General features: G+C 39.7%; 1 protein-coding gene across 1 annotated transcript in view; it reads left to right on the top strand.

Annotated features, from left to right (window-relative positions):
* Positions 1 to 24,175, top strand: part of LOC136629123 (zinc finger protein 665-like) — a 38,194-nt gene extending 14,019 nt beyond the window's left edge. The window contains exons 9-10 of the mRNA XM_066605259.1: positions 7,784 to 7,886; positions 19,087 to 24,175. Coding sequence (XP_066461356.1) covers positions 7,784 to 7,886; positions 19,087 to 20,660 — 1,677 coding nt within the window. The 3' untranslated portion in view covers positions 20,661 to 24,175. The remainder of the gene's footprint in view (positions 1 to 7,783; positions 7,887 to 19,086) is intronic.
* The last annotated feature ends 295 nt before the right edge of the window (positions 24,176 to 24,470 follow it).

Below are 24,470 nucleotides of genomic sequence, written 5' to 3'. Positions count from 1 at the left end.
AAATAATGCAGGCTATCCAAGTGGAGAGATGATGAGGGAACATTTAGCTAAATGAAATAAATTCAAGTCTCCATGTTCAGATGAACTACATCCTAGGATACTAAAGGAAGTCGCAGATGTAACTGCTGAACCACTCACCGTAATATTTGAAAAATCCTGGAGAACAGGATGAGTCCCAGAAGATTGGAGAAGGGCAAATGTCGTCCCTGCCTTCAAAAAACAGAATTACGTACCCCCAGGTAACTACAGGCCTGTGAGCCTAACTTACATACCAAGAAAGATCTTTGAACAAATTATTAAAAAGCATATATGCAAGAACTTGGATGAGAATTAAGTAATTCACCACAGCCAGCATGGGTTTGTAACAAACCAATCATGCAAAACTAATTTAATTTCCTTCTATGACACAATCACAAACTGGGCTAATCAGGGAAATACGGTAGATAAAGTATCTTGACTTTAGTAAAGCATTTCACAAATTTCTTTATACCATCCTTATTGTAAAAATGACCAACTATAGAATGAACAAGGCAACTGTTAGGTGGATTCACAACTAACTGAGTGATCACACTCAAAGAGTGGTCATGAATGGGTGCACATCCAATTGGAAGAATGTCTCAATTTGGGTGCCACAAAGCTCTGTCCTGGGCCTAGGGTTTTTCAACATTATTATAAATGATATAAAGTAGGGAATTGAGGAAAAACTGATCAAATATCTCAAAGACAAGGTTAGGAGGCATAGCTAACTGAAGAGAGAGAAAGAGGATTCGAAAAGATCTAAACAAGATTTAACAGTGGGCAGGAACTTACAGAATAGTGTTTAACAGGGAGAAATGCATAGAACAAATCAAAAAAGCACATACAGAATAGAAGGAATTGGACTAAGCAGCAGCACATGTGAAAAAGACATGGGTATACTAATAGATCACATACTGAGCATGAGTCAACAGTGTGTTGCAGTAGCAAAAAAAGGCAAAGACAATTCTGGGATGGATTAAGAGGAACATAGAGTCTAGATCACTTGAGGTAATTCTACTCCTTTATACTTCCTTGGTCAGATCTCATCTGGAATCCCGTGTTCAGTTCTGGGTACCCCAATTTAAAAAAGTCATCAATAAACTGAAGCAAGTTCAGATACGAGCTATCAGGATGGTGAGCAGTCTGGGTATGATAGAATTTCTTTGCAGTCTTCCTTAGTACCTCTAGCTGTAAATTGTAGGTCACTACTAGACGCAAACGCCCGTTTTTTTCTTTCTCTGTGTATTGGAGTAGTTAATTCCTGGGTATCCTGGTGGCTCTGGTAATTTGGTCATCAGGTAGCCCTGATTTTAAAATGTCTTTTTGAGATTGTGTAAACGTTCCTCTCTGTCTGTTGAGTTGGAGGAGATCCGGTTGTATCTTATGGCTTGGCTATAGTCGATGGACTATTTGATGTGCTTAGGATGGCAACTGTCCCATCTTAAGGTATATGGGCCGATCTTTTGGAGTTTGGTAAATGGTTGTCTGTTGTTTGAAATTTCTATGGTGGTGTCCAAAAAGTGGATCTCTGTATAAGAGTAGCTTAATGTCAGGCTTATGGGGGGGTAGGGGTGAAATGCATTGAATCTCATGGAATTTTATTAGTTCTTGTTCAGTGTTGGTCCAGATGATTATGATGTCATCAATGTAGCAGAAGTAGGTTTGCTGAGGCAGGAGGCCAGAAAGTCACTCCCCAGTTTTGCCATGAAAAGGTTGGCATATTCCGGTGAGTTGCAGGAATATCCCTTTGCCAAAGGAGAAATAATTATGTGTAAGGATGAATCTTGTGAGTTGTAACAACGATTCAGAGGCAACCCTATTGGCCTCAAGGTGTGCCTGGAAGGCAGTCAGTCCATCTTTGCATGGAATGTTAGAATATAAGTACTCCACATCCATGGTGACCTACAATTTACAGCTAGAGGTACTCAGGAAAACTGCAAAGAAACTCCAGGCACTTCTGAATGACTTTTAGATGCTCCTTGCTGGCATGGGGAATCAGAGCGATTGTTCTCTAGTTTCCAATCCTTGACATCGCCCTTCTTAGGCAGTGAGATGAAAACTGTTCTTTTCTAATGCTTTGGCCATATACAGATGCTCCAGTTTGTCCGGCATAGTGTTGTTAGTGCGGCTCTACAATGATTCTACTGATGCCAGATACTTTGCTGTCTGGTAGCTGCCTCATTGCCCACTTCCCTTTCCAGCAGGTCTGGTTCCAGATCCTCTTGGCCCCCATGTTCCTCTGGGTGGTCACTGCGAGCATATAGTTTTTTTTGTATAGTCTTTCCATCTCTTCTTGATGTCTTGTTGGTGACCGATTTCATTCCTATTGTTGTCATTTATGGCTGCTTGGCGGTAAGAGAAAGGCTTCTTCACCTGTTTCCCAATGGCAAATAATTCCCTGATGTGACGCTTCTTATAGGCTAATTCAAGGTTCATTTATCGGGTGTTCAGGAAATTTTTGTTGTCTTTGCTGTTTTCTCTTTGGAAGCTCTACCTGTGCTTCATTGTTTACACTAAGGCTTTGGTTTGCATTGAGCATCATAAGCTTTGGAAAGCACTAAGGGAGGTAGGAGTACCAGCACACCTGATCACATTGCTCAGGTCCCTCTACAGCAATCAAAAAGCCACAGTGAGAGCCAACCATGGGGATACAGAATGGTTCAAGATCAAAAAGGGCACAGGACAAGGATGCATCCTCTCTCCTTTTTTTCTTCAACCTCTATGCGAAAGTTAACATGAGGCCGTTGTATTATCAGGGTGTTTGGTTGAAAATTGATAGAAGAACCATCAGTAATCTAAGGTACGCAGATGATAAAACTCTGGTAGCTGAGACAGCGAAGCATGTGAAGACTCTGATCCTAAAGCTTAATAAGAAAGTGAAAAGATGGGACTTCACCTGAACATCAACAAGGCAAAGATCATGTCCACTGCCAACAAGGAAGTCCACATAAAGGTCAACAACAAGGAAATTGAAGCAGTTAATGGTTTCTTATTACTTGGGTCTCTTATTGATCCTAGTGGCAGCTTGGTAGGTGAAATAAAATGTTGATTAGCACTGAGCTGTACGGCCATAGTGACCATGGACCCAATATGGAAGTGCAAGGATGTCTCAGTCACCATCAAATGAAGGTTAATCACAGCCATCATCTTGCCAATTGCAACATATGGCTGTGAGACGTGGGCATTGAGGATCAAACATTTATTTATTTTTCTTTTTTTTTTTTTTTTCCAATGTAACAATCTTCATGTAAAATACTGTTAATTGAAAATTAGATACACTCTAAAATAGAACTTTTGTTATTAATTTGACTAAAGTACTTATCATGTGTCTCAAGTACACAATTATCTCATTTTAGTATCAATTTTTTTCTCCAATAATATTCAAATTAACGCAACTCAATATTTTTAAATTCTCCACATACTCCATGAACCTATATATATATATAAATAAACTGTGGCAATCCTTGACTATTATCTCACACAACTACCCTCAGGAATAAAATTAGATGCCCCTCCTTTGGTCACCTACATTTGTTCAAGTGAGAGACTTAACATGGAGTCTAAGAGTGACCTTCCCTCTATACATTACCACAATATACATATCTATATACCAACATCCACTTAAATGAAGACACACTTCTCTCCTAGGCTGGTCTGTGTTGAGGGTGGAGCAAGACCTTTTCTTATTGTTCTTACTTCCCATCTCCTTACATCACCTAGCTCCACCTCCTGTGGCCTGGCTCAGCGTTTGGTCATTCTTGCCTCATTTAGTTTCTAGCCACCGGACAGTACACACACCATATAACACAATCTAACTCTCATACGGGCCCTTCATTTATACACACAAACTCATACTCACTGGGGTTTTCATTCACTCATATACAGACTGATAAGTATCTCATGTGAAGTAGAAACTAGGATTGTATTTACTGTACATAGAACTTCCCATATTGAACAAAGTATATATATATAAGAAAATCTCTCATGTACCGCGGTTTTTACATATTTTGTTCAGAATAGGCTATCCAATGACAAACATAATACAACTTATGCCCATTTCCACCCACATACTTATATTCACCACTCCAGATAGCAACTACTATCACCGTTCATTGTTAAACCTTCTACCTTTTCTTAACTCATTCACTTGCTTTTTCCTTTCCTATTTTTGTGTGTCCAGTTGTGTTTACAAACATCATCTCATTGAATTTGCTTGCGAGTCTTTGATTTTTCCCACACCTCACGACACAGGTCTGGCTTACCTCACTAATAAGCACTTACAATTTCGCCCCTGCCCATCTTTTCGTAATTGAAAAAATCCTTAATTAATTGAGATTCTCTACTCCTGCACCTCATGTCACAGATCTGTACTTTTGGCACCACATTGTGGAACCTCAACAGCCTGCTTGGCCAGCCATAATCGGAGCAGAACCTCTGGCTAGCCCATATCTTTACTCCAAGCCCAAATTCCTTTGAGTTGATGTATGCCAACATAGCAAATACAAGCATTCCATGTGCACCCCTCCCCCCACATAACAAAGGGAGACCTCATCAACCACATGTTGAACAATGGAAACTCTCTCACCGCATGGACACACTACTGTTTTTAACCAGCATCTTTAATCACTACTATAACCTTCAGCTAAAATTGCTTACATCAACTTTCCTTTTTACTTTGTCTTAACAAGTTATCCTACACATTCTTTGTTCCTTATTAACCTGCACAGTCTGTTCACACCATTCACTACTACAGAGACAATATAACCCCCCATAGCTCACACCTTCTTTACACTCAGGACATTACTTCACAGACAACATGAAAACCACACAGTATATCTACTTCATTGTTCTTTTGATACAGACTTATCATATTTCAACTCACCCGGCCTGGGGCGGATCACAGCAGAGAGGGAGAGATGGTACAGGTATAAGAATAGCTTATTACCTTGTTTGAGCTCATTATCTGTCCGTCTCTGCTTCGAAGTCCCCTTGTGTCCGGATAACGATGAAATATCTTCATATCTCTGTATCTTCATTATCCCAGCGGTGCCTCCAAATTTTTTAGCGCAAAATTCGCTATCTCAGATATACTGTGCGTTTCAAATTTGATAATGTATAATGTACAGGCCTGGAGAGCCTTTCAAAGACCACACGTCTGACCATCATGTGTCCCAAAAGAGTCTCTGTCTTTATTAAGCGCGGGTAAAACTTAAATAAGTTTCAACACAGGAAGTCAGGCAATTTAGCATACAGTTACATTATTTAGCGTGCTGATTGGTTGTTCTTAGAGGGAGGTATTTGTGAGGTAGCTTGTGATGTCATCCATCTGGGAGGAACTTCGGTGTGCACGCTCAGTTCATTCTTGAATTTGGTCTCATGAGAAGAACATCCTGTTTCTCCTCTCTGCTTGACCAAAATAAAGACAATCCTAGATAGGTTTTTGTCAGTTAGAACCGGTTTGACCAGTATTGGGACAATAGGCACTGCTCCTTAAATTCTTGTGGAGGTGGGGGGGCGATGTTCCCTTCCCCCAGAGGTTCAGACTGGAAACACAACATAGGATCTTCACAGTTGACAAAAATACAGAAAATACATGTAGGATATCTCCCACAGCAGAAAGGAATAAGAATCGCTGCTTTTGAGCTATGCTGTTGGAGAAAGCTTCTACGAGTCCCATGGACAGCTAGGATCACCAGCAAAGCCTAGACCGTATCAACCTAGAGATTTCCCTGAAAGGAAAGATCACGAGACTGACTGACTTTGGCAATGAGAGCGAATTCGCTGGAAAAAGAGATGTTACTTGAAATGGTCAGTGGTATAGGGAAGCAGGGAAGACAAAAGACACGTTTGCTGGACACCATCAAGAAGGACACAGGAATGGACATGAGGCAATGGAAAGCAGCCATAGAGAATAGAGAAGCATGGAGAGGATTGGCCTACAGAGTATCCAAGAGTCGGACACGACTGAATGGGTAGAATTGGAATGGGAACTGCTGTTTACCTGTAAAACCACATGGTGATCAGTAATATGTTTGACAAATGCAATGTTTAAAGGGAATCTGTCAGCTCCTATGAACTAAAGTTATGGGCTCATAGGAGCAGAAGCCCTGAATCCAGCAATGTAAGTCCTAGGATACCTAAACACAGGTGATCGTGATATCAGGCCTAGAAACTCTGTCTGATATTGTGCTCGCTAGTGTGCGTTTTGCCTTCGGACGCAAGGCCTTTTCATAGCAAAAAACGCCCCCATCACTCCTGGGAAGTAGCAATTGTTTTCAATGGGAAACTTTGCATCGCACGCCGTGCAATGTGTCTTCCTGTGCCATTGAAAACAGCGGGCAATGCGTTCTGAGAAACGTGAAAACGTGGGGCATGCAGCAATTTTTTTTTTCTCGCACCACAAGAGTGTCTTGTGGTTTTCTCGGCTGTGTGAAAGCGGCCTTATGCTTGCTCTCGGTGGCATTCCTCTGCTGTCCACTGTCAAAGTTGCCACTGCATGCTGCCCACAGATTACTTTGACAGCAGACAACAGCAGAAAACCAAGGAGAGTAAGTATAAGAGCTGAGAAGGCAGTGCTATGGTCCGTATGTCTGCCCTACACAGGATATGCCATAAATGCCAACTCTGGGATTCTCACTTGTGAGAGTGGGGGTCTACCTTCTTGTCTGATGCATTCCCAATATAATACAAATACTTTAGTGGAGACAATGATACACACAAGTACAGCAAACACCCAACATATGCATTGCAGCCAGATGTAATTACTCCAAGCACATACAATCCTGCCTTTACACTTAGGGCAGACCATTTTAACCATGTATGCAAAACAAAAGTTCTGGGCGAAGGCTTCTAGCCCCAGAATGGCCAGCAGAAGGCAACCAATGATATTACAGACTCAAAGTGATAGTTTAGTCTAAGTGCTTAAATACCTCCAAGCTTTTGTGTGTGTGTGTGTCACATTCAATTTGAACACTATTCACATGCAGGAGGCCCTAACCAGATTCATTGGGCAAAACTGTCACTTCTGCATTTCCCAGGGGTAAGAACATAAGATACTTCCCTTGGAACTCAAGACCCTCATGGTTAAGCCACCAGAAAGCTACTGGTTAGTCTTTGCTCTCATTGACCAGCATCATTGAGTTCAGCTTATCTCAATCAACGTCACATTCATATGCCTAAAACATAAGAATAGCAGCACATAAAGAAATAACACTTCCCGTCAGGAGACTCTGCCTCATTTCTCTGAATTCCCACCCCCATCCAAATCTCCATCTTTCCGTCCGTTTTTCTCCCTCCATTTCTGGGGGCACATGAAACACAGCTTTGGGCAGAGGGAGATAAAGCTAGAGTAATCTTTTGGGGAATATCCAAATAATGTCAGAGTAGTTAGAACATAACCCACTGGGACAAGAGGTTTCATGAGACAGCTAACTCTGGAACAAACCAAAATAACTTAACGTTCTCGAACTCCTGGCTTCATGGCACTCAGAAATCGAGTGCCTATGCTTGAAGGATGATGCTTGGACCAACTTTTTAAAGTTTGACTTGCAGATGAACTCCAAGTCAAACTGCATGAAGCTGGTGACAGAATCCCTTAAAGGAGCAGTTGTAGTCTAAAAAGGGCATCCACTGCGACAAGACTGATAACTGCTGCTGTCAGGTCATTTTTGGTCGTCAAGCTGATTAATGATCTTTTCAGGTCATGTAAAACCTTCCACACGACTTCTCCAACCGTCTGTTGACTTTTACAATATTTGTCTCACAGCTTTTGTATCCGGATGAAGATCTGACCGATATTAATACTACAGAGACAAATGTGAAGGGTGATCAGCCGTGTAAAGAGGAGATTCCTACAGGTAACCGCCCAGGTGAGTAGTAACCACTAAATACAGCAGAGTGGAGTCACAGATTCTCCTCGGCCAGCGGCTGCAGATAGTTATGTAGATTTATAAGCTCTGGGATCTGTCAGTTTCCGCTATATATTCCCCCATTCAGACGGAGTACAAACTAAATATGCATGACATGTGATACCATTATAGGTGATAACACATGATGGGCATTTACGGCACGGACATGAAACACCCCTATGTGAGCGGGAACTACTATTCATTATATGGTGTCTATACTGATGAGGGAGAAATGGCTTTTCCAGTTCTGGGACTAAGGGTCCTTTTACACTGACTGACTCTTAATCTGATGTAACCAGCACTGATCACAATACCGAAGATGGAGTCCAAACAAAAGTAGAGTGCCCAGCAGCACTCACACCCTGACCCAATAAGGGGGGGGATATTTTTGGAGAAAAGTATGCAGAGCCAACCAGGGAGCTGTAAACCTTCAACTCCTAAATTGTAGTAAAATAGAGAGTGTGCTGTGGCAGCATAAATGGTGATAGAGATTTCCTTGAAGCAAAAAAACTTTGTTGTTCCATAGTCAAATATATAGGCAACGTTTCAACCTTCCAGGTCTCTTTCCAGCCGCTATCTGTCTGTTAAATACCAAAGATGGAGACATAGACCTTGATGAATAAATAAATCGTGTTATTTGTATAGCCAACTTATTCCGCAGTGCTTTCAGGTAATTTAGTACAAGCTGGATACTATTAACATGGACATGAAAAAACACACAGCATGTCCTATTCTGGTTTGATTCACGGACCAGAATCAGACATGCAATGTCTACTGCCTGCCAGCATGGGGCAGCACACAGTCCGTATGTGTCCATGTGATGTCCAATGCGAGTTCTCAGCACAACTCGCACTCAGCCATCTGAATATGGCCGACCAGATAAATCATATTTCAGGTGTCGCATCTTATCTCTCAGCTGTGAGTGAATGCGGTTTCTTAGAATCCCACTCCCTTACATTGTACTGTAGATTATACAATTCCGCAGTGTGTGATCTCACCGTAATACTCTTCCAGTTGCCATAAATGGGCACAATTGGAAAACAGATTCCGAGTAGTTTCATCCTAATATAACGTCTGAGCCGATTATAAGGGGGTTGGAGATAAAGTAACGGCTTACAGATGTGTTTTCTAACGGCTCCAAAGAGTTTGTTCAGAATCAGGAAGAGTCTAATGGCCGGACCGCCATCAGGGCAGGATAAATGGTTACAGAGACCCCGCTGACCGCTGGCTGCTGCCTGCCTGTCAGTAAAGATATCAATATGTCCTGAGCCAAGTCAGTGATCACCAGCACTCTGCACACTAGCAGTAGGAATTGTATCTCAGGAGGGTTGGATCCCTTTAGGGAGCTTCCCCAGTGGTCAGGGATTCGTTACTCTGCTTCCCACTGGCCATTCTGCACCCCACCTCCCACTAAAGACTTCAACGCCATCCCCCACTCGTCCTCTGGGACTCTCATTAATCTCATTATATGGGAGCCCAATATATATCATGGCAGCTCTGTGTAATGGTCAGGGGCTGGCTGGCAAAGTTTAGACTGTGGGGCAGGAATATAACACAGGCCCGTGAGTAGCGGACCAACATAAGGGTGTGTTCCCACGTAATGGATTTTCTGCTGAGGATTACATCACCAGAGTCAAGCTCAATAGATACAGCACCAGAATCAAGATCATAACATAATTATAGTACAATAACCAACCTTGGTGATGTACATAGATGAATACCAGAACTAAGCTCCGTATATAGACACCAGAGCCAAGCTCAGTACATAGATGCAATACCAGAAACAAGCTCAGTACATTAATAGAGCACCAGCCCCAAGCTCTGTGAATGTATACAGAACCAGGAACTGTATTTCCTCTTTATATGACCAGTTTCAGACGAGCACATTAACCCCTTAGTGACCAAGCCTATTTGCGCCTTAGTGACCAGGCAAAATTTTGGAAATTTGACATGTGTCATTTTTACATGGAATAACTCCGTAAAGGTTTTGCATATCCAAATGATTCTGACACAGTTATTTCACCGCATATTGTACTTTAATTAGGCGGTAAAAATTGACCGATAGAATTCGTGTAATTTATTAAGAGTGTCAAGATTGGGAAAATTTTGAAAAAAAATTCATTTTTTTCACATTTCCAACTGCAATAATTCAAATATGTGCAAACATAATATGGAAATTTTTGATAAGATGTACGTTTTTATCTATTTACTTTATTCTGGATGCACATTTCATTTTTTTAACCACTTAGGACACGTACAAATCCAACATTTAATTGTTAACATTTTGAGGAATATTTTGTTTTCCTGCACCAAGCCAATATTGCAAAGGCTCATAGGTGTCAGAATGATAGATACCCCATTAAAAAAAACATCTTAATATATTCACTGAGGGGGTCAGGAGTATTTTGACACCAGTTACTTTTCAGGAATTAATGCAATTTAGAGGAGAAAAAATAAAATGTCATATTTTTTGCAAATATGTCATTTTAAAGACAGGATTTTTTTTCTATAGAGCACATGAAAGAGGATTTACACCCCAAAATGGATATCTGTTTGTTTTATGTTTAAAAACATACCCATTGTGGCCCTAATATTATGTCCCTATGCACAATAGGGCCCAAACCGAAAGCAGCAGCCGGTGGTTTTCAGAACAGACATTTTGCTTGAAGGCATTTTAGACCCCATTGCCGACTTGTAGAGCTCTTGAGCAGCCAAAACGACAGAGAACGCCCACAAAAAACCCTATTTTGGAAGCTAGTTCCCTTAATGAATTCATCTAGGGGTGCGCTGCGTATTTTGACCCCACAGTTTCTGAATTAATGTATGCAAAGCAGAAGGAAAAAAAAATACGATTATTTTTTTAGCAATTATGTCATTTAAAAAACATTTTTTTTGTACAGCACGCATAAGAATGAAGACTTGCACCCCAAAATGGATCCCCCTGTTTGTCCTTTGCTCAAAAACGTGCCCATTGTGGTGCTCATCTTATGTCCGTATGCACAATCGGGCTCAAACTGAAAGGAGCAGCCGGTAGTGTTCAGAACAGACATTTTGAATCGAAGCAAAAAATTACAACTTTTGATTTTTTTTTGGCATTTGTGTCATTTTAAAAATAGAAAGAAGGAAGGAAAAAGCGCCAGAGAAAAAAAATAATGGATCCCCTTTTTTTAATACAAAAAAGGAAAAAGATGATTTTTGGTATAGCAAACCAAATTTCTCACCTCAGTGTTGATCTTCCATAGTTCTGTGTTGAAAAACATCCTCTCTTCACAAGAGGAGAGCCGCTGGAAACAGTTCAGGGATCCATCATGGGAACCCCCATATAAAATGCAAAGAGATTTTTCGTTAAGTAAAAATTCTTTCCTGCGCTCACAGAACCTATTAATAACAAGATATGAAAATTCCTTCAAAAGAAGGAGACTTACTTTGGAGGAGGGGGTTATGATTCCCAATATTCCCCCTCCTAATTCCAACAGATCTTAGTAACTGCCAAAGTTACAAGAGCTTTTTTGTAGAGCACACATGTGAATGAAGACTTGCACCCCAACATAGATACCCCCATTTGTCCCGTGTTCAGAAACATACCCATTGTGGTCCTAATCTTCTGTCTGGATGCACAACGGGGCCCAAACTGAATGGAGCATCGAACTTTTAACCTTCTTTTAATTTTTACGTGATCGCCATTATCTATTGGATAATGGCGATCACGTGACCGTTAAGCGCTCACTGTGGCCCTCAGTCACTGCTTCAGCCTTTCTGCTTCCTTTAGTAGCCAGAAGCGAGGAGATTTTAAATTTCCCAGGCCCTCCTCAGCTTCTGCGCTTGCGTGCACCATTTTGACGACGGGCGAATGCGCCATAGCTGGGGAAAGATCCGCAGATAAAGATCTCATTGGGGGACATCGCTGCAGGTAAGTAATTTTACCTCCCCTCACAGTTCGGATTGGTGACTGGATGTGAAACTTTAGCTTTTTTTTTTAGTTTTACGTGATCGTCGTTATCCATTAGATAATCGTGGTCACGTGACCAATAATCGCGTACTGCAGTTTCCCATAAGAACTCCAGGCTCTCGGCTACTGTTAGTATCCGGCTTTAGCGCATGTGTCCACCATTTTGGTGACGAGCGCGTGCACACAAGATGTGGTAAGGTCCAGTGGCCTTAGGAACCTAATTTCATCTCTCTTCACGGATATGATCCATAAGGGGAGATGAAAAACTTTTTTTTTTTTTACACTTTTTTAAAACTTTTTTTTAACTTTTACATGATCGCTGTTATCTATTGGATAACAGCGATCATGTGACCGGGAACTGCATACAGCGGCTGCCAGTGACAGCTCCATGCTCTCGACTACTCATACTAGCAGGGAGTTTCTAAATTTCCCGGGCATCCCGGCCCTGTGCATGTGACATGATGACGTTTGGTGCACATGCGCAGATGCCGGTGTCAGGTCCTGCAGGACCAGGATGCCACGGATAGTCACGGAGGATGGGGGTGAGTATCCTAAGCTCCTCTCACGGATCTGTAAGGTGAGCTGAAACTTTTACTTTTTTCTACTTTCAATTGACTTTAATGCGATCGCCGGTATCCACTGGATACCGGCAATCACGTGACTGAGGGGCGGGCTTCCCTTTGCCTCCCATTACAGTTCCAGGTTTTCAACTACCGACAACATGGAGCTGTCACGTCCAGAGCCTGCAGAGTTTTAATCCCCAAAGGAAGCATGTTTTTACACCCTCGGGGATTAAAGCCCAGCAGAACAGGACGTAAAAAGGCAATGGGGTGCTCACTAAGGGGTTAAGGGCACAGTTTTACAAATGTTTCCCAGCCCAACTACAGGTCTACTGACCAGAACTTGCAACCTCACAGGGAACTAAGAAGTGAGCAGGCTGTGAGTAGAAGCAGGTGTGGTCTATAAAGCCATGGGGCCCCAGAGCAAAACTCAGAATGTCACCCCCCCACCTGCACTGGGATAAATATATTATATAATATAATATTTTCATCTCTGGGCCCAGACTGCCACTAAGGTTTCTTGCAGCCAAAACTTGCTTCAGCCCACTTTCCCCATCAAGCTGCTGCTGCCACCACTAGTGAACTTTTCAGTACCCCCTCCAGTAATATGCCCATAGTCTCACTAAGTAATAGTGCCCCCCGTTGTGATTTCACTTTATGTAATAGTGCCCCTTGCTGTGGCCCCACAGCAGTAACTTTTGAGGCTCCAATCAGTGGTGTAACTAAAGTCCCACAGCCCCAAGAGCTTGTATTAAATAGAAAAATTTCCCCGCGCTCGTGGGTTCCAGCAGAGATGAAGGACACAATGTCCATAAATAACTTTAAATGATTTATTAATTTCCTTTGCTACGCGTTTCTGCGGGCTTACCCGCTCTCTTCAGGCATACCATTAAACAACACAGTACACTTTTTTTATACATTACTAAGGCTCACGGAAGTGCTCAGACGCCGACTTTCGGAGCCGCCCTCTGCTTCATGTGGGATAACACGTCATATCATTAGTCAGTAACCCTTTGTATACTACTAGGTTTCTCCATTCATAAAAAGCAGCAAAAAAACATGCTATTTAAAAGTCCGTTCGCCTCGCTTATGCTCTTCATTATCTATTACATTCCACAATATTATTTAAAAACATAAATTATCTATATCCAGAAATAACTACTACAATTATATTCTAAAATTAGAGATATTACTATAAACGAATTAACAATAAATTACATTTTCCCAATTCTTCTGTTATATAAACTCTATAACACCATCATTCATTTTTTCTTTTTTTCTAGAATAGACCCCATCCATTATAAAAAAAACAACATTTTATATATAAAAAAATATCCAAATAATTCATAAATGAATTCTAAAATTATCATTTTTTTAAAAACTCCGTTCTAAAAAAATTCCATTTATATTATACTAATATTTCTCTTGATTGTATCCTCTATTTATTATATTTCTATGTATATCAACTTATGCTTTATCATAACATTAACCCTTTATAATTACCTCTTTGTACCTCCCATCTTCTCTCATTCAGTTCAATCCCTTTAAATCAGATTTTTTCTAACATTTCACTGAGCCCTGTTGGTTGCAGGGTTTGGAGTTTGTAGATCCAAAACATTTCTTTACGTTTTAGCTCATTCATTGATTTGCTTGTTATCTGCTCTATTGGTGTAATTTTCAAAGTTCTCGATTGGCATTTGTGGTGCTCAGCAAAATGTCTAGATACATTATGTTTTGTGTATCCTCGTTTGATATTATATTTATGGTTAGCCAATCTGGCACGGATGGCATTTTTTGGTCTTCCGATATATTTGAACCCGCATTCACATTCTAGCAAATATACAATGTGTGCTGTCACAGCTTAATCTATTTTTATACTGAACTACAATGTCTTTATCTTCTATTTTTAGTTTAAAACTACCGTATCTCTCTTTTGTTGTATATGCATGCAACATTTGCATCTAGTTTTATTACATCTAAAAACTCCTTTCTCTGATCTAATTTTCGTAAGGGAACTTTTTTTATTTTTATTTTTGTCTTTTAATTCTGCCTTCGAGGGTGCGATGATGTTCTGTAATGTTTTATTTTTCCTGAAAGTTAATCTAGGTTCAACTTCTAAAACGGGTTTTAAAACAGGATCGTTAAGTAAAATGGGCCAATGTTTTTTTTAAAATACCTCTTATATTGTTCGACTGGTTATTATACTTGGTTATAAAAGATATTTTTTTATATGCATTATTCTGTTTTTGTTTTTCTTTTACCGGGGATTTTTTTTTATACATTATTTTCTCTTTCTATCATTACTTTGTTTTGGGCTGCGTTAATAAGTGATTTAGGATAGTGTTTTTCTAAAAAAATTTTTCTTTAAAATATCAGACTGTTGAACATAATCTTCGGTTTTTGTACAATTCCTTCCAATCCTCTTATATTGTCCGTAAGGAATATTGGTCTTCCAATATCGAGCGTGACAGCTTGTAAAATCTATATAGTTATTGGTGTCGACTTTTTTAAAATGCGTGACAGTATAAATTTCGTTGTTTTCTGAATGAAGTTCAAGATCTAAAAATATTAGTTTCTTTTTATCTATATTAATAGTGAATTTTAAATTCTGATCATTGCAATTCAGTTGATTCATAAATTCTTCCAATTCATTCGTTTCTCCGTCCCATATGATTATAATATCGTCTATGTATCTTTTGAATAAAACTATCCTATCATCTACAATATTATTCTCTTCGAAAGCCCCGACATATACATTTGCATACGTCGGGGCGAATTTACAGCCCATTGCCGTCCCCCGCTCCTGTTTAAAAATTCTATTATTGTATGTAAAATAGTTGTTTTCTAAAATGAATGTAATGGATTCTATTATAAATTGTACTTGGGCTTTGGGCATTAAGGGATCTCTCTCTAAATATTTTTGAACGGATTGGATGCCTTTATTATGCGGGATGCAGGAATAAAGTCCTTCAACGTCTAGTGAGCACCAGACATATGTATCTTTCCACTGAATATCTTTAATAATTTCTCTCAGATGACCAGAGTCTTTCAAATAGGATGGAAGACTCTGCATGTGTTTTTGCAACTGTCTGTCTATATATTCAGCTAAACGGCTGGTGATGGATTGTATCCCCGCAATAATAGGTCTCCCGGGGGGATCTATACTGTTTTTGTGCACTTTGGGTAGATGATGAAAATACGGAATCTCTGGTTGGATTTGCATTATATATTTGCCTTCTATCTTGGTAACTCCTAGATTGTCAATACCTTTTTGTACTAACGTGTTTAATGCCCTTTGTATACTATCTGTGGGATCTGTTTTTAATTCGCTATATTGTTCTTTGTCTTCTAAAATCATTAAACTGACTTTGTTATATCTTATTAAATCCATAAGCACAATCCCCCCTCCCTTATCTGCTTTTTTTATTACTAATTCATTATCATTTTTAAATCGTTTTATTGTATTTATCTGAGCCCTAGTTAAATTCTTTTTTGTGTTTTTGTTTTTTAATGTCTCTTTCTAAATCAGTAAATTCTTTTAAAACATTATTGTAGAAGATTTCTATATGGGGGCCTTTACTTTCTATAGGGTAAAACTTATTAGTAGGTTTAAGGTCTGTTGGGATGGGTTCGTCTAGATTAAATTCAACAATTTTTTCTTCTAAACAATTGTCTTTATTCATAATGTAGTACCTATTTAAGGTTAATTTCCTGATAAATTGATGGAGATCTATGAATATATCAAACAAGTTTAAATTATTACTAGGGCAAAAGGATAGCCCTTTGGCTAATAATTCTACATCATTTTTGTATAATTTTTGACTAGAAATGTTGAATTTGCCATATGTTCGGGCTTGTTTATTCGTTATTTCTTCATTTTTGTTATCGTGGGTTTTCTTCTCTCTTTTTGTTCTACTCTTTCTACCCCCTCTTTTACCTCTCCTCCTTTTGTTTGATTTTTTACTATTGGTGGGGTTTTCGGGGTTTGCATCTTGGTGAAAAATTGGTTTATTTTTGATCTCGTAATAGGTGGGGTGTTTTTTGTTATTATAGAGCTTTTTTTCTTTACTGTTGTTTTTTCTTTCATAATTAACGGTGTTATTGTTAAAGGGGGACCTATTTCTAAAAAAGGTTTAGAAGTGGAAGGACTATGTTTGTCTTCTAAGAATCTACCTGATGGTTTATCCTTTGCTATACTATTGTTTATTAGCTCAAAATTAGGAGGGGAATCACATTGGAAACTACTCTCGAGCAGTTCTACTATATTGGTTTGAGATGTATGCATTGGGGATGCATGACTTCTAGCGTTTTCTTCTATACAGTCTGGTGTGTTATTTTCGGGATTTACTTCTCTATTTATATTATCTTGTGGATGGGGTATATGTTCATTAACTTTTGTATTTAAATTAGATGTTTTTTCTGCATATATATATTTCTTTTTAATGTTATTTGTATATTTATTCTCATTATCCCTATTGTTCCTATTGGAAAACACTAATGTGTTCCCTACCCACATTTTTTTCGTGGAAATGTAATTATAAACTGAATTATCTCTATGTGGTAAAATCAATTCTTTGTGTGCCGATTTTTCTACCTGTTTCTCTTTACCATTATCACAAAAATCTCTATACAATTTCTTTATTTTTCTACTTAAAATGTTAATCTCTATATAATTATAATTAGTAATCAGTAAATTCGTATCTATATAATTACGTGGACAAAATGTGTTCCAATATAACAATTTGTGTATTGCTTGAATACACAAATCATCTCGCTTTTTGATAATTTTATCTAACATTTCGTTAGACCATTGTTCTAACATTTTAACCCAGCTTTCTGAAAATTCAGGATCATCTGGAAAAGCTGATCTGATTTTCAGTCTTAGTCCTCTTGGTGTCATTTTATTATCTCTGTATATGCATAGGAATACACGATCCATTGTGTGTCTCCATATGTCATTAATACAGGATTTGATCGTGTGTATAGTACATACTGTTGGAAGTTCCTCTGGAGTGTAGTTTTCCTCCGGCCATAAATGGGTTAATGATAACCCCTCTTCATCGATTTGGATGCGATCCAATTCTTTATGTTTCCGTCGAATCGAACAGCAAATCCTTTTTGGAATATTAATCCATTCTTTCTTTAGGATTTCCATTTTCGTCGGAGAGTCGCCAATAGAAAAATTGAATCACACACCAATGTTTTGGTGTATGAATAGAGATATAAAACAAAACAAGAATCAGCGCCTTACTCGCACAAAACGATTTTAAAAAGATGTGAGATACTTTTAAGTACTCACCTGGTGCACGGCCAAAAACTCCTGTCCAGGAGATTGACCGGCACCTTATATCCGAGCTTGCTTGTAGCGTCCCTGGAGTCCCGAATCCAGATCACCGGAGAGCGTCTCTGGGGTTAGCAGCCGTGACCGGCCCCAAGAGCAAACTTTAAACACCAAAACATATGATTCCAAACCATTCATGTCCATCTCCAAGTGGCTCCATCATCCTCCTATGTCTCCCAAACAACTCCTATCAGCCTCCAAGGTCCTCCAAACAATACTTATCATCCTCCAAAAAGCCTGCATTATCCTCCACTGTTCCCCAAACAGCCCCATCATCATCAATGTACCTGAACAGCCCTCATCCTCCACTGTTGCCCAACAGCACCCATCATCCTCCACTTTTCCCCATCATCTTCCATTGTGTGCTCTCTCTCAGACTCACAGCATAACCTCACTTTTTTCCCCTGCCGTGATCACTTGGACTAGAGTGAATGCTGGAGCCACGGAGGGAGGAGTGAGGTTCCTCTGTCAGCCTGTGAGAGAGAGGGGCACAGTAGTACTATAAGACTGTCAGCACTTGTAGGAGGAGTAGCAGGTGCCACCATAACTTTGAGAGTGGAGGCAAACTAGTTGGCTGTACCCATGTGCCAGGAGGTGGGGCAGCCCAGCTTGGATGGCACATGCCTTCCTTCCCTCGGCCTAGTCCTCATCTGACATGACAGAATATAGAATTATTAAATGTACTAAGGTGTCTTATAGATGAGCAGTTCTACATTGACTGTACACCGTGTGTTACTGACATCCTGCTTCATGGGAGATTTATATTCGTTCTTTATGGAAAAACAGAAACTAATGTTGGTGCAGAAATGGCCAAACTCCAACTGTATAGAATATACGATTTCTGTAGCTTGGGCTCGGAGGTCTACCGGGGACAGGAACCTGAGGCTTGTGGAGGACTCTGCTTCAAGTTACTTTTCATTACCTGTTTTCAGATTCCCCTGGACCCCTATGTTATTAATACAAACCAGAATTAGTTACTTGTAAGTCCTGATTCACTTCTGTAGTTTTGGTGATGTTTTCTGCACTGACAATCACTTGGTGTTTAAGAGAGCTGCAAACCAAGCGACTTTAACAACTGAGCGATTCTCACTCACTTGCTCTGTCAGAACCATATGTTTACATGGGCCAACAGTTGTCCATAATGGCTCTTTTGAATGATTACTCTAGTGACTGTCAGCGTGTGTAAGGGCACCCTTAGTTGATGACTACATTTTGCTACATGACTTCATATTTGTATAGATATGTTATAAAATATCAGTATCATTTATAAGATTTATAGTTTTAAAGAATAATCTGCTTTATTCTTGGCAGATGTCGGTGCCGGGAGCTCAGAGGGACGCATGATATCTGCAGATTGTGAAGCAGAGGATTGTGGTATCACGCAAGATACATCTAAAGAACTTAGCATTATCCCAGATATCTCCTCAGCACTTCACAGCAAACCTCCATCATCTGATCCTCCTACACAGGTCCCATCTTCTGATTCATCCCAGACTGGTGAAAGTCACAGAAGAGGAGAACATCAAAGAGCCTGCACAGGAAAGAAGCCATATTCATGTAAAGAATGTGCTAAACGTTACCGTACTAAATCAGATCTTGTTAGACATCAGAGAACTCACACTGGGGAGAGGCCGTTTTCATGTTCAGAATGTGGGAAATGTTTTGCATGCAAATCAAAACTTCTTTATCACCAGAGAAGTCACACTGGAGAGAAGCCGTTTTCCTGTTCAGATTGTGGGAAATGCTTTACATTGAAATCAATCCTTGTTACACATCAGAGAGTTCACACAAAAGAGAAGCCGTTTTCTTGTTCAGAATGTGGGAAATGTTTTGCTAGCAAATCATATTTACTCATACATCAAAACGTTCACACAGGAGAGAAGCCATTTTCTTGTTCAGAATGTGGGAAATGTTTTACTCGCAAATCATATTTACTGCAGCATCAAAGAGTTCACACAGGAGAGAAGCTGTTTTCTTGTTCAGAATGTGGGAAATGTTTTACTAGCAAATCATTTTTACTGCTACATCAGAGAGTTCACACAGGAGAGAAGCCGTTTTCTTGTTCAGAATGTGGGAAATGTTTTGCAGGGAAATCGGACCTTGTTAAACATCAGAGAAGCCACACAGGAGAGAAACCGTTTTCTTGTTCAGAATGTGGGAAGTGTTTTACAGAGAAAAAAACTCTTGTTAGACATCGGAGAACTCACACAGGAGAAAAACCGTTTTCTTGTTCAGAATGTGGGAAATGTTTTGCTAGCAAATCAGATTTACTCAAACATCAAAACGTTCACACAGGAGAGAAGCCATTTTCTTGTTCAGAATGTGGGAAATGTTTTACTCGCAAATCACATTTACTGCAGCATCAAAGAGTTCACACAGGAGAGAAGCCGTTTTCTTGTTCAGAATGTGGGAAATGTTTTACTAGCAAATCATTTTTACTGCTACATCAGAAAGTTCACACAGGAGAGAAGCCGTTTTCTTGTTCAGAATGTGGGAAATGTTTTGCTAGCAAATCAGATTTACTCAAACATCAAAACGTTCACACAGGAGAGAAGCCATTTTCTTGTTCAGAATGTGGGAAATGTTTTACTCGCAAATCACATTTACTGCAGCATCAAAGAGTTCACACAGGAGAGAAGCCGTTTTCTTGTTCAGAATGTGGGAAATGTTTTACTAGCAAATCATTTTTACTGCTACATCAGAGAACTCACACAGGAGAGAAGCCGTTTTCTTGTTCAGAATGTGGGAAATGTTTTACTCGCAAATCAATTTTACTGCAACATCAAAAGGTTCACACAGGAGAGAAGCCGTTTTCTTGTTCAGAATGTAGGAAATGTTTTGCACAGAAAACACAATTACTGCGACATCAAAAACTTCACAGATGAGAGAAGGCGGTTTTTTAAACCCATTTTGTCACACCAAACAAAAAAGGTAAAAAGTAAAGTGACATGTCATACACAAGAAAAGGGAAGCAATCTAGAGCACTAAGTGATAAATAAGAAATGTATGTAATTACTGATAAACATCTGTTATCCAGAAACAAATATAATCCAGATAACGTACCTTTATATCATCCGTGTACATAGAATATTTCACTTTTATAAATATAACTGCGTCCCTAAACTTGTTTCTATTGAGGGGAGAATCACACTGCGGATCCCGGACTTTGTGGAATTTGTTAGGATATTTCTTGTTCTTGAAAATGATCCTTTCATAAATAATAACTATAAGAACCGTATTACACCACTGAGCCCAACAAGGGAGTTTTTCTTCAATCTCATCACTATAGTGTCATATACTAGGAAGAGTCACCCACAGTAATATACAGCTGTGATCACATAGAAGTGGTCTACTTCTCCTAGTGCTCCATGGTAGGCTCGCAGCTCCTTCTGGTAACGCCAGCGCTTTTGGATGTATTCTCCAGCCCCAAGAGTTATATCTCACCTAACTCGACTGATGAAGGGGCCTACCCCGAAAGGCGTATCTGCTTGTTTTAACTGACACAATAAAGAGAGAAGTTGGAAAAACTTCATCCCACTGCCTGTTGAATTTCATTTGAGAGCAATAGTGGGCTACAAGTATTGTTTCTCCATTCTGCCCCTAATGTTGAGGCATCTGAATGGTAAAACAGGGAGGGGCACTGTCTGCAGCCAATCAGGATTCCATTGGGTGATTATAAGGAACTGATGAGCACCAGTGGCAGCCACAGGCCTGGCAAAGCCCCTAATATCAGCTACAAGACACATGGTCTAGTAGATTGCATGTCAGTTTTACCCTGACAGGTTCTAATGTTTTGGAATACTGTGAACTCTTGGGCATTACATAAGCAATTAAAGGAGTGCAGCATAAGAAAGGAAAAAGTTGAAGTTCAATAAAACAAAGTTGCCCCTCCCTTATAAAAATTATTATTTTTACATTTTATAAAATGTTTCATTTTTTAAAAATAGTGTGACAACCTGGGAGTTACTCATTACTATAGTATTGCCATCGTTTCTATTCTGGATGATTGGCACCACGTGTATAAAGGCCCAGGAAACTCAATTCTCTTTAAACTCTGGCTTTCACCAGCTTTATTCCACATCACAGCAAACACTTGTTGTACATAGAATGACTTCAGGTTTCACAACCCACTGATTGTCCATCACTATTCCCATCCGGGGTGTCTATAGGGCGTCATCCTCTGTCAGACCACGTGATGGGCTCAAACTCGTCAGGGTCCAAATTTCTGATACTGTCTCTGCAGCCTCTCTCTCCGGCTTTCCCCTGTGTGGCAGAAACTAATCCTTTTATGTTACTACCTGCCACACCCACATGTGTTCTCTCTCATTTCAGGTTCAAGAATGATTGTCTGTAGCCACCTACAGGCCATTTTGTGTACTGTGCTTCTACAATAGTAAGAAAAATAGAATATCCATAGCAATAATATAAATGCGAAAGTAAATGTCTCTTTGTTTATTATCTTTTCACAACTAAACAACTGAAGCAATTATGATGAAATTTGGCAGGGTGATAGCTTGCATCTTGAGGAATGACATAGGCTATGTTTTATCCCGAAAATGTAGACCGTTTCCTAGGGAGCGCGATAAGACAGATTTATTTGGTGTCAGCTATGCAAGAAATTAAAACTCAGCTCTAGCAACCAATCACAGCCCAGCTTTCATTTTACCTCAGCAGTATAACAAATGAAAGCTGGGTAGTTAAATACAAATAGACGGATTTTGCCTTACAACTTGAACAAAAGACACATTAACATGGATTGCGATTTTAAAGAAAATGTCTGTTGCCCATAGCAACCAATCATACCGCAGCTTTACCTCAGCTGTATAAGAAAGGGTTTAAAAATATAAATTCTGCACAGATGAAGTCGCAGGTAGAAAACTAGTTCTTTATATTTCCCCAGCATTCCCTCTTACAACATATATAGCAGCCTGTTATGTTGGGAAAAATTGGGATTTGCTGATAGGATGGTTTTAGGTTTCTAACTTTGCTTGGGGCAAGAATATTTTTAGGCATGCGTGCGCTTCTAAAAGGGGTTCTTGGTTTTTGTGGGACATTATTTTTTCTTCACTGTGAGGATTCTTAATCTCTAAAATATAACCTTTATTGAAAATAAAACCTAAAAAGACTTTTTACAAGTCTGACATACACACACGAAAAAATCCCTCAACCCTCAACAGTGTTCCTATAGTCTAGTATACTGGTGATTATTCTCCAATAGTCTATAAAATAATTATTTCACTTTAAATCCAGTATGTGTACAAATATGAGTTCCAGTCTATAATATATAGGAGTTCTAGGTTCTTCTAGGTTCAATGCGTTTCCGCTACGGTATAATAGTTTCATCAAATCTTATCCAATAGTGGATCTTTTAGTGTTGGGAAAAAAACACCTTTCTCCTACAGCTTGATGATGCCACCTATACTAATAGAGAGTGAGGAGTAATAAATCCTATAAGGCTGAAGCATAAATCATAGAGCATACAACCCCCATCCCAATCCCTGTCAGGAACAAAAATAACAAACTGGCAGCATCACCAGCCTTAGTGGTAGGCTGGCGGCTAATGACTAGCTCAGTATTAGGTCAGGTTTTATAAGGTCAGAAACACCATCCACTCATTGGGGGTATGTACCCCATGAGCCAATCCGCTTACAGCACCATAGACCCTCCCCTTTGAAGGGGCTGTACCCACTTGTCCATTTATTGGTTCATCGAGTGCCAGCTGTGATTGGCTGTGCTAGATCCAAACACAGCGCTTACTTGCTGATGGTGGGGGAATTCAAAGCTCCGTTTAGCAGAGAGCTGACAGTGGGGAGAATTACAGAGCAGCTTTCCGGGGAGACCATTGCGTGGGGGGCACAGACGCCAACTACGAGGTGAGTATGGCATTTTGGTTTTTTTTTTACCTAGTGTAGTCTAGGCTTACATTTGAGGGACCTAATTGCCCCAGATTTTTGTGGTAAAATTAGGTGCCTCGGCTTATACTCGGGTCGGCTGATACTCGAGTATATACGGTAGATTTCCAATTTTTGTTCCTTCATAGGCTCCATTTATCAGGCAGTGTGGGAACCCCTTTTCTTTCAATCTGTTTTTGATGATGAAAGTAGAAATTCTCATCTTTTGTGCAGTTTTCAAACTGTACTCTTGTAGTGTAACACTGTTACTATCCACTTAAAAAAAATGTTTTGGCAATTCTAACAACAGATTTGAAATCAGGAGGTGAAATACGACTAGAATCGCCATTAAATATTCTTGTGAAAGACAAAAATTTTTTAAAAACTTTTCTTAATTGACATTTTCATGGTAAACATAAACCTACATGAACAGGCAGTAATGATAACATACATTTTGGATCACATATCATACGTTTCTTTTACAATAAAAATGACTTATTTTTTCATTACTATATTTGGTTATTGTCATAATTAGAGATGAACGAGCACCAAAATGCTCGGGTGCTCGTTGCTCGAGTCGAACTTTTCGTAATGCTCGAGAGCTCATTTCGAGTAACGAACCCCATTGAAGTCAATGGGGGATTCGAGCATTTTTGTATGGGACCGATGCTCCGCATAGCTGATGATTTGTCAAACACCAGAAAACATCAGAAAGTCATGGACACAACACAGAAACGGGTAGGGAAGGGCAGGGGCAGCATGCATGGCTGCATCTGAGGCTCCCAGGTCCCACTATTAAGCCAA

Source organism: Eleutherodactylus coqui, chromosome 5, assembly GCF_035609145.1.
Source record: "Eleutherodactylus coqui strain aEleCoq1 chromosome 5, aEleCoq1.hap1, whole genome shotgun sequence".
Taxonomy (NCBI): domain Eukaryota; kingdom Metazoa; phylum Chordata; class Amphibia; order Anura; family Eleutherodactylidae; genus Eleutherodactylus; species Eleutherodactylus coqui.
This window is presented reverse-complemented; position numbering and strand designations above follow the sequence as displayed.